The sequence below is a fragment of the Camelina sativa genome, chromosome 13 (assembly GCF_000633955.1).
Source record: "Camelina sativa cultivar DH55 chromosome 13, Cs, whole genome shotgun sequence".
In the NCBI taxonomy this organism is placed as follows: Eukaryota; Viridiplantae; Streptophyta; class Magnoliopsida; order Brassicales; family Brassicaceae; genus Camelina; species Camelina sativa.
Genome location: NC_025697.1, coordinates 21,189,095 through 21,200,353, shown reverse-complemented (window position 1 = coordinate 21,200,353; position 11,259 = coordinate 21,189,095). Strand labels below are relative to the sequence as shown.

Sequence of the window (11,259 nt, the reverse complement as noted above, 5' to 3'; positions counted from 1 at the left end):
CAATCAAAGTCTCCTTAGCCTCAACATGGCTAACATAACCAAACTCATACCCACCACCTACGTCATTTGGAAACTCCAAGTTCATGCGCTCATCAATGGACATGGACTTGCTGGTTATCTCGATGGATCCACTGAGATCCCGCCGGCTACGGTCACCGTTGGTGATGCTGTTTCTCCCAATCCGGCTCTTCTCCATTGGAAGCGTCAAGACAAGCTGCTTTACAGTGCTCTCCTTGGATCTGTCACTCCCACCGTCCAGTCTGCTCTCTCCCGAACCACTACTTCGGCCGAGATCTGGAAAAATCTTGCTGATACTTACGCTAAACCAAACAGGGGTCATGCGCGCCAGTTACGAGATCAGTTGAAACTCATTGCTAAAGGAACCAACACCATTGATGAGTACTTACATTGTCTCACGACACGTTTTGATGCTCTCGCAAATCTGGACAGTCCCATCGAACATGAGGACCAGATTGAGAAGATCCTCGATGGCCTTCCCGACGAGTATCGTCCTATTGTTGACCAGGTGGCTGCACGTGATACTTCTCCTACCATCACCTATGTTCATGAACGTTTGCTCAATCATGAAGGCAAGCTTCTCTCTAAGGCTACTCCACCGACGTTTCCTGTTACGGCGAATGTTGCTACCAATCGTCCTCGTCAACAATCTCGTGGTGGTCACAACAACAACAACAAGCGGTCCTCCCATCACTCCTCTGGCTCCAACTATGGGGGTGTGTCTCCCCATCAGTTCCATCAGCCGCTGTCCACTGGTGAGTCTCGAGGTTACAAAGGTCGGTGCCAAATCTGTTACACTCACGGACATAGTGCGAGGTGGTGTCCGCAGTTTCAGTCTCGTGCTACCTCCTCACCACAAAGCAGTCCTTTCCGTCCGTGGCAACCACGGGCTAATGTTGCTTTAGGCTCTCCCTATGATCCGAACCCTTGGATCCCTGACAGTGGTGCTAAGCATCACATGACGTCGGATTTGGCGAACCTCTCTGCTCACGCACCGTACACAGGTGGGGAGGATGTTGTTGTTGCCAATGGGTCTCCATTGGCTATTTCTCATACTGGTTCCAAACTTCTTCCCTCTCGCTCCCGTGATCTTCTTTTGAATAAAATTTTGTGTGTCCCTGACATTCATAAGAACTTGATCTCTGTATACCGGCTATGCAATGCTAATGGTGTCTCTGTTGCATTTTATCCTGCCTTCTTTCAGGTGAAGGATCTCAGTATGGGGGTTCTACTTCTTCAGGGCCGCACCAAGGATGAATTGTATGAGTGGCCATTTTGCCGCACCAAATGACTGCTTTGTCTACCTACACTAGTTCAAAAGCTCGTCTTTCGGTTTGGCATTCCCGTCTTGGCCATCCCTCTTCTTCTGTTTTAAACACCATGCTTTCTACTTTTGCAATTTCTGTTTTGGGTTCTCAAAGACATTTGTCTTGCTCCGATTGTTCTCTTAATAAAAGTCACAAACTTCCTTTTTCCCAAAATACTATTCAAACTACACGACCACTTGAGTGCTTATACTCCGATGTATGGACGTCTCCTGTTCTATCTGTTGATAATTTTAAGTATTATCTGCTCATCGTTGATCACTTCACAGATTATACTTGGCTGTATCCACTTAAGCGCAAGTCTGATGTCAAGGATGTCTTTGTTGCTTTTAAATCGTTGGCGGAGAATTGATTTCAACAGAAATAATGGCGGTGAATTTGTTGGCTTACGTAGTTTTCTACTTACTCATGGCATCACTCACTTGACCTCTCCACCTCATACGCCGGAACACAACGGCCTTGCTGAGCGCAAACATCGTCATGTGGTTGAGACAGGACTCACTCTCTTGTCCACTGCTTCGATTCCAACTTCATATTGGCTGTATGCCTTCACCACTGCCATCTATCTCATCAACCGTCTCTCTACACTGGTTCTTGGCCAGCGATCACCGTTTCAGATGTTGTTTCAAACTTCGCCAACCATTGACAAGCTTAAGGTTTTTGGTTGTCGTTGCTTCCCTTGGTTGAAACCGTACACGGCACACAAGCTTCAAAGTCCATCTCTCTTGTGTGTGTTTCTAGGCTACTCCGTCACGCAGAGTGCTTATCATTGTCTTCATGTTCCTTCTGGCCGGATTTATACTTCGCGGCATGTCACGTTTGATGAGACAGTGTTTCCGTTTGCCAAAGATACACCGCCACCATCTCCTCTTCCCACTGTTGCTTCGGTTCCTTCTTCACACTCTCTGGTTACTCCGGTCCCTTGCGATTCATCCTTTCCCTCGTCCTCTAGTGGAACCCCCGACATCATCCTTCACCCTGCACCACTGTCACCTCCATTACGCTTATCTCCGTCGTCGCCTCAGGTATCTTCTTCGCCTCACCTATCTCCTCTCCCTTCTCCTACTGAGCCCACTGCTCCACTAAATAGGCCACAAACCCTGGCCCGACAAAACATACGTCCAATTGAGCCCACTGCTCCCACTGAAAATGAATCGACCTCCGCCACTCCTGAGCAACAACACTCATCGTCTGAAACAACCGAACAGCCTCAACCACATCAACCACAAATAACTCAACCCGTTGAACCACCACAAAATGAAAACTAGAGCCAAAAATAACATCACCAAACCGAAACACAAACTTAATCTTCATGTTACAGTTCCACGTCAATACAGGGAACCACGAACTGCGGCTCAAGCCTTAAAGGATGATCGGTGGCATCCATCCATGTCTGATGAGTATAACGCCCAAATGGCTAATCAATCTTGGGATTTTGTTCCTCCACATCCTTCTCAAAATGTTATTGGTTCCCACTGGGTGTTCACAACCAAGTACCACCCTAATGGAGAGCTCAATCGGTATAAGTCATGTCTTGTTGCAAAGGGGTATCATCAACGCCATGGGGTCGACTATGCTGAGACTTTTAGCCCGGTTATTAAAACAACGACGATTCGCTTAGTTCTTGATGTTGCTGTTGCTCACTCATGGCCAATAAAACAGTTAGACGTCAACAATGCGTTTTTGCAGGGTGAGTTGACTGAAGAAGTTTATATGGAACAGCCCCAAGGTTTTGTTGATCCTACTCGCCTCATCGATGATCATAAAGTGTTGAAAGCTATGCTTTCAGGCAAGGTGGTGAGAACGACCCCCTCCGGCTTGTCGTTCACGAGTGGCTGTCTTCAAAGATTTCAATGGGGGTTTCCGAGCTTTTGTACTACGGTCAGTGTGATTATGTATAATGTAGATTATCACTTCGCATTTGATCATCAACGGACCAAATTTGGATATAATATTATTGATATCAATTGAATGGAGATTTAATTAGAGGAATTTAAAATTCAAAAATAATTTGTTAGAACAATATTGTCTCAAAACTATTTGTAGGCTTTGTGATATGCAACCCCTTCTGATCATGTGCATGTGATGTTTCCAACCGCAACAGTCATATAAACCTATCAGGATATTGAAAAACAAACTTTTCTCGTTGTTGAAAGTGATTCTACTTCTTGCAAAATGGACATGATCATGTTGACAAAAACGAACCTTCTTCTAGAAGAAACTGACATTCTCCTCACAAGTATCGCTGCGTTGAAACCCAATATAGGTCTTCCAGACAGAGTTCCAGTGACTAGTGAGAGAAGATGAACAATGAGCGAAGACAGTGAGGATTCAATTTTATAGAACAAGTCTTTTTGCATATCATCAGCATATGTGTGTACGGGAGACGAATCATTTTATCATTAATGTAATTGTTAATTTGTTAGAACAAGTTTCAAACAATGTATACTTGTATGTGTGAGAGAGTGAGATCTTGTAACGAAACAGTACTTTGTTTCCATGGGCATGGGAGACAATTTCGTCTAGCCCTCTCTGCGCAAAACAGAGTATTTGACAGTTTTTCTAAGAAAAAAATAGAATATATGTTTTAATAATAATCCAATTCGAGGAGGGTTGATATCAGAAATATCTCTAATTAGTATCCTTATTCGTAAGGTTTAATAGATTGAGAGGGTAACTAAATAAATATTGTAAACTAATGAATGAGCATCACATTAAAAAAAACCTTAAGTACTTTTTTCTTTTTTTCTTACAGAACTCTCTCTCTCTCTCTCTCTCTCTCTCTCTCTCTCTCGTTCCTTCGTCGAAGAAGATTCATCTCTTTGCTATTGGAAGATGAGTGGTACGGTGAAGGATGTCGCATCAAAGGCGGAGCTTGATAACTTGCGGCAGAGCGGCGCACCATTAGTGCTTCACTTCTGGGCTTCTTGGTGTGACGCTTCAAAGCAGATGGATCAAGTTTTCTCTCATCTCGCTACCGATTTCCCTCGTGCTCACTTCTTTAGGGTTCGTCTCTTTTATTCTCTCTTTCTTACCAATCAAATTCTTTTATTCTCTTTCAATGGTTTTTTTTGACGGTTTCTTCTTATATAGGTCGAAGCTGAGGAGCATCCTGAGATATCTGAGGCTTACTCTGTTGCTGCTGTGCCCTATTTCGTCTTCTTCAAGGTAGATTTATGGGTTTCTTATTTCCTATGATTTGATCGAATGTTTAGGATTTAGGGTTTTTGTTTTGATTGGTTAGATTACTTAAACCTGATTAGCTAATCTGGTAGAAAAAGAAGATGATTCCACAAACATTCTAGCTTTAGAGTTGGAAGAAGACATGATTAGCAGTACTCCTTGATGCAATCATACTTATATGATTCTTTGTTTTGTTTTGTTTGGTTCCCTTAACAATCTAGCTCCTGAGTTGGAAGCAGAGATTATTAGCAGTACTACTTGATTCAATCATACTTGTTCATTCTTTGTTTGGTTGCAATTTTCTGTCTTTATAGCATTGAGAGTTTGTTCAAAGCTTGAATCTTTGTCACTGCTCTGTAGTGGTTGTTCTGAAAGTTGGTACTCATCCTGACTGTGAATTCGTTTCTTTTCCTCTTATTGAAGGATGGCAAAACTGTGGATACACTTGAAGGGGCAGATCCATCAAGTTTAGCTAATAAGGTTGGCAAAGTTGCTGGTTCTAGTACTTCTGCGGAGCCTGCTGCTCCTGCTAGCTTAGGTTTGGCTGCTGGCCCAACGATTCTTGAAACTGTGAAAGAGAATGCGAAAGCTACTGTACAAGACCGTGCTCAGCCTGTATCTGCCTCCGATGCTCTCAAGAATCGTTTGGAAAAACTCACTAATTCTCACCCTGTCATGTTATTCATGAAAGGTACTCCTGAGGAGCCTAGGTGCGGGTTTAGCAGGAAAGTAGTTGACATATTGAAAGAGGAGAAGGTTGAGTTCGGGAGCTTTGACATACTTTCAGACAACGAAGTGAGAGAGGGTTTGAAGAAATTCTCTAACTGGCCAACGTTTCCTCAGCTGTACTGCAACGGAGAGCTTCTTGGTGGAGCTGATATCGCAATAGCGATGCATGAGAGTGGTGAATTAAAAGAAGCTTTCAAAGATCTTAGTATCACTTCAGTTGGTTCAAAAGCAAGTCAGAATGAAGCTGGAAAAGGAGGAGCGGTAAGTTCAGGCAACACGGGCTTAAGTGAGACCCTCCGGGCTCGGCTTGAAGGTCTGGTCAATTCCAAACCAGTTATGCTGTTTATGAAAGGAAGACCGGAAGAACCAAAGTGTGGGTTTAGTGGGAAAGTGGTTGAAATTCTCAACCAAGAGAAAATCGAGTTTGGGAGTTTCGATATACTCTTAGATGACCAAGTTCGTCAAGGGCTTAAAGTGTATTCAAACTGGTCGAGCTATCCTCAGCTCTACGTGAAAGGCGAGCTTATGGGTGGGTCAGACATTGTCTTGGAGATGCAAAAGAGCGGTGAACTGAAAAAGGTTTTGTCTGAGAAAGGGATCACTGGAGAACAGAGTCTTGAAGATAGATTGAAGGCGTTGATAAACTCCTCGGAAGTGATGCTGTTCATGAAAGGCTCACCAGATGAACCGAAATGCGGATTTAGCTCCAAAGTTGTGAAATCACTCAGAGGAGTAAACGTGAATTTCGGATCGTTTGATATCTTGACTGATGAAGAAGTTAGGCAAGGGATTAAGAATTTCTCAAACTGGCCAACTTTTCCTCAGCTTTACTACAAAGGGGAGCTAATTGGAGGATGTGATATCATTATGGAGCTAAGTGAGAGTGGTGAGCTCAAAGAAACTCTATCAGAGTAAGTAAGATAGTCTTTCTGTGCTTTGTCATGGTAAGAGAGAACATTTTCAAGTTCTGGTAATAATATGTTTAGGTTACAAGCTCTGTCTTGTTATTTCTATGGCTTGAATCTATCAGAGACCTATGACATTTTTTTTGTATCAACTTAAGCTTATGCCTTTTTTTATCTTTTAAAAACATGCTTTTTAAATCGAGCAAAAAACCAAAATTCAAGACATTATTTAAATACGTACCCGGTTTAAAATAGAACAAAGAAAGGTTGAAGCGACGGCTAGGATTAACTCTAATCACTCTGTCTGGAGAGTTCTTTAAGATCTAACGACTGGTATTAAACTCCTTTACGTCATCAAACCGAAATTTCTTAAAATCAAAGGGAAATGAAATATATTTTAAAAGGTTTTGAATACTTTTACAGGGTTTAGACCAAAGCAAAATGAAATAATTTTTCTAGACCAAAACGAAATGAAATAGGTTAAAAAAAAGTTTTACAAGGTTTTTTTATAAGATTTTATATGGTTTTAAAAAGCTTTAAGAAGGTTTTTTTATAAGGTTTTAAATAGATTTTAAAATATTTTGAGAAGGTTTTACTTTTACAAGGTTTTATAAGAATTTAAAAGATTTAAACAAAGATTTCTAGTTTTCTACAAAATTTTTACAAGGTTTCGAAAATATTTTAATTTTGTTTTTAACAGATTTTAAAACGTTTTTGAATTTCCATCGAGATGACCATAAACACCGAAGCTGTAGCAATGAGTTTTGAAAAGCTCACGCCAAGCATCGTAATTCATTTTTTGCATATCGAGTACAATGGGGATGTGTGACTTAATATGAGTCACGGTGAAACCTTTGTGAGCCGGTTGAGCCATCGGAAAAACGAGTTAAACAGAGAGAATAAAAGAGAGAGTAAAAACAGAGTTTGTGAAGAGAAAGAGTAACGAGAGAAGGGGAACGAGAGGAGGAGGAAGAAGAAAGAGGCGGCGATGTTTTTTATTTTTTTATTAGAGCTCTGACACCATGTTACAAAGGAAAACTCAATGCCCTTCTCATTATATTATGTCACGTATATATACAAGTGTGGATGAATGTTGTGCAAGTAATATCACACACATATGGAAACAGAATATTATGTAATCCCTTGTCTATCACTCCCCCGCAGTCGCATTGGCAACGCCTCTATACTCAGCTTCAGCACTGGAATGGGAGACGGTGTGCAGGCGCTTGGCAGACCATGAAATGAGCTTGTCACCGTGGAAGATGCAGTAGCCTGAAGTGGAGCGTCGGGTCGTAGGACAGCCCGCCCAATCAGCATCAGTGTAAGCAACTAAACCAGTGGATGTGGTTGGATATAGCTGGAGTCCAAAGTCAAGCGTGCCTTTAACATACCGAAGAATACGTTTAAGTGCTTTAAAATGAATCTCACGTGGATCATGCATAAATAAGCAGACTTGTTGGACGGCAAAAGAGATGTCCTGGTGAGTGAAGGTTAAATATTGTAGGGTGCCAGCGAGGCTCCGGTAGAGCGTTGGGTTTGCGACAGAGGGACCAACGGCGGCTTCGAGTTTGGTGTGAGTATCGGCCGGCGTTGTGCAAGGGTTGCAGTGTGTCATGTTAGCACGATGTTAGAATATCCGCCGCATAGTTGCGTTGATTGAGAAATAGGCCAGAGGTGTTCCTTTTGATGGCGATACCGAGAAAGTAGTGAAGCTCCCCAAGGTTGGTCATCTCAAATTCTTTGCTGAGGGAAGAAATGATCTGGTTGAGTAGTTGTGTTGACGAAGCTGTGAGACCAATATCATCAACATAGAGAAGAAGATATGTCGTGCCAGTGTTGTGATGGTAAACAAAAAGAGACGAGTCAAATTTGCTCTGGACAAAACCAATGCGACGTGCATACTGAGCGAAGTGGTGATTTCAAGCTCTTGGAGCCTGTTTGAGGCCGTAGAGGGAACGCCGGAGTAAGCAGACGTAGTCAGGTTTGTCTGGATCACGAAATCCCGGTGGTTGATGCATGTACACCGTTTCATCAAGGGTGCCTTTGAGGAAGGCATTTTTCACGTCTAGTTGGTGGATCAGCCATTTGCGAGAGAGAGACAGTTCAAGAACGAGGCGGATGGTGGCTGGCTTGACGACGGGGCTGAAGGTCTCGTCACAATCGATACCCACTTCTTGAGATTTTCCATTCGCCACCAAGCGTGCTTTGTACCTAGAAAGATTGCCATCTGAACCAAATTTATGGGTAAAAAGCCACATTGAACGCACAATGTTAGTGTTCTCGGGCCGTGGTACAAGATCTCACGTCCTCTTTTTAATTTGAGCGTTATACTCCTCATGCATGGCTGGATTCCAGTTTGGATCCTCTAAGGCTTTAAGATGAGAGGAAGGAAGAGGAGAGAGGGTGGTAGTATGAAGAGATAGTGGTTGTCTAGGTTTAGAGATACCTTGTTTACTGCGTGTCATCATAGGGTGAGATGGCGCAGGTGGAGGAACCACTTGTGGAGCGGGAGCCGGCAAGGGTACCAGTACCAGAGAGGGAGGCGGCTCAGGAATGGCCAAGGGTTCCGGTGTTTGGATGGGGTTGAGACAAAGAAGAGGTGAAGGTGACAAAGGCACGGGTGGTTCAGGAGTGGCAGGAGGAGTGTTTGGAACATTTTTGGAGAAAGGGAAGTTTGACTCGTCGAATATAACATGACGAGAGATAATTACCTTGCGAGTGGTAAGATCAAGGCAGCGGTATCCTCTGTGATTAGGTGGATATCCGAGGAATGCCAAGCTATAGAACGAGGAGCGAGTTTATTAGGTGTGACGGGAAGGAGATTTGGGTAACATAAGCAGCCAAACACCAGAAGATGATCATATGTGGGTGGTTTGTTGAAGAGTTTTTCGAAGGTAGTTGAATTGTTGATGGAGGAAGATGGTAGGATGTTGAATAGGTGAGTTGTCAGCATAAGTGCCTCAACCCAATATGGAGGAGGCATTGATGCTTGAAACAAGAGGGAACAAACACAATTGTTAAGTGTGTGGAGAGTGCGTTCGGCTTTGCCGTTTTGTTTAGAAGTATGAGGACAAGAGAAGCGAGGGACGATGCCATGAGTGGAGAGATGAGTGAGAAACGTTTGGTTTTGATATTCACCACCATTATCGCATTGTAAAGCTTTAATGTTGTGGCCAAATTGATTAGACACATAAGCCATAAATGTTAAAAAAGTTGAGAAAACGTCGGACTTTTTGCGCAAAGGAAAAACCCAAAGAAAATGAGTAAGATGATCAAGATAAATAACATAGTATTTTATTCATGTGATGCTGGGAACTGGTGAGGTCCAGACATCAGAATGAACAATTTCAAAAGGTTCAGAAACATGAGAAATAACAGAATCAAATGGTAATCGAGTGTGTTTCCCCAACTGACAAGCATGACAAAGAGGCATGTCAGTTTTAGAACAATTTATTGAACGAGAAGAAATAAGAGAGTTAAGAGTTGTGTTTCCCAAGTGTCCAAGACGATGATGCCACAACAAAGTGTTGGGAACCGTTGAGAGCATGGCTTGTGGAATGATAGAAGATGGAGTGGCTGATGGTGGTGAAGTGATGGAGTATAGAGGACCGATGCTATTACATCGGAGAAGTGGGATCCGAGAACGAAGGTCCTTAATACACAAACCAAACGGGTCAAATTCCACAGAAACAAGGTTATCTATAGTGAATTGGCGACCCAAAACAAGGTTTTTGATAATAGAGGGACAAACAAGCACATTTCCAAGATGCAAAGGTCAGTTTTTAGAAAAAAATGATAAATAACCAAAAGAAGTTGTGGGAATAGAGGAGCCATTACCGACGACAATCGATGGGGAGGAGCTCGAATTAAAAAGAGAATGTAGGGTACCTGGCTGTGACGTGAGGTGAGACGTAGCACCGGTGTCCATGTAGCAATTGCCGTCAATTGGATCTTGCACCGTCATAGTTCCCAACGCCGCAGCAAGACTTGGCGGAATTTGTGTTGGTTGGACAGCTGGTGGTGGTGTTTACGGAGAAGATCCGAGAACGCCGGCAGCGGGATTGGACGTGGTCATATACGCCATGGGAGGTTGTTGGGGCCAGTTCCGTTGTGGCCACTGTGGTGCGGATGCCGTTGTTTGGAACCATGGAGGTGGCATGTGCCAGTTGTTGCCCCAGTTCCATTGTTGGCGACCACGTCCTCTGCCGTTGTAACCATGTCCGCGGCCACGTCCTCTACCATCGTTTTAGTTACCGCCAGGGGGGTTGTTGTGACGGGGATTTCTGTCGTTGCTGTTGTTTCCACCGGGGAAAGTATACAATGCACTATGAGATGAAGACCCGATGGTGGTCAATGTGCCGGTTTTGATCTGTTTGGAGAGACGACGCTCCTCCTCAACCAGCATGGAGCGAGCAGTAGCAAACGATGGAAACGGTTGGCGATGACGGATGATGTTGTTGATGTTGTCATATTTCTCGGTGAGGCCATTGAGCATGTGCGTGACAACGACTCGTTCCGTGACAAGAGAATCAACGTTAGCTAAGAGATCGGAGAGTGTCTTTAGCTTTTGACAGTAGTCATGGACGGAGAGGTCACCGATGGTAAGGGAACGAAGTTCATTGTCAAGTTGAATTGCACGCGCCTCCTTGTTGTCGCGGAAGAGATTCTCGATGGATGTCCAGATCTGACGAGCGCTGCTACGGGTTTTAAGGATGGTGTCGAGAAGAGAAGGGGAGATGGTGCCGTAGATCCACATTTTGACGATGTCGTCACGGTCCTTCCAAGGAGTGTCGTCGTCGTTGGCTGGAGTGGAAGTACCAACGAGATGACCGTAAACACCGAAGCTGTAGCAATGAGTTTCGAAAAGCTCACGCCAAGCATCGTAATTCATTTTTTGCATATCGAGTATAATGGGGATGTGTGACTTAATATGAATCACAGTGAAAACTTTGTGAGCCGGTTGAGCCATCGGAAAAACGAGTTAAACAGAGAGAATAAGAGAGAGAGTAAAAACAGAGTTTGTGAAGAGAGAGAATAACGAGAGGAAGAGGAAGAAGAAAGAGGCGGCGATGTTTTTTTTTTTTTTTTTTTTTTTTTTT

General features: G+C 43.4%; 4 protein-coding genes across 4 annotated transcripts; 2 read left to right on the top strand and 2 right to left on the bottom strand.

Moving 5' to 3' along the window:
• On the top strand, window positions 26-1,309 carry LOC104738445. The gene has a single exon (XM_010458621.1). The coding sequence runs from the start codon at window positions 26-28 to the stop codon at window positions 1,307-1,309; it is 1,284 nt and encodes a 427-aa protein (XP_010456923.1).
• LOC104737354 (monothiol glutaredoxin-S17) lies at window positions 4,098-6,351 on the top strand. The gene is made up of 3 exons (XM_010457515.2): window positions 4,098-4,349; window positions 4,437-4,511; window positions 4,950-6,351. Exons 1-3 carry the CDS (start codon window positions 4,179-4,181, stop codon window positions 6,168-6,170), a joined length of 1,467 nt encoding a protein of 488 aa, XP_010455817.1. The 5' UTR covers window positions 4,098-4,178; the 3' UTR covers window positions 6,171-6,351.
• LOC109128401 (uncharacterized mitochondrial protein AtMg00810-like) lies at window positions 7,311-7,775 on the bottom strand. The gene has a single exon (XM_019234616.1). The coding sequence runs from the start codon at window positions 7,773-7,775 to the stop codon at window positions 7,311-7,313; it is 465 nt and encodes a 154-aa protein (XP_019090161.1).
• On the bottom strand, window positions 10,407-11,129 carry LOC104737353. Its single transcript, XM_019234615.1, has one exon. The coding sequence runs from the start codon at window positions 11,127-11,129 to the stop codon at window positions 10,407-10,409; it is 723 nt and encodes a 240-aa protein (XP_019090160.1).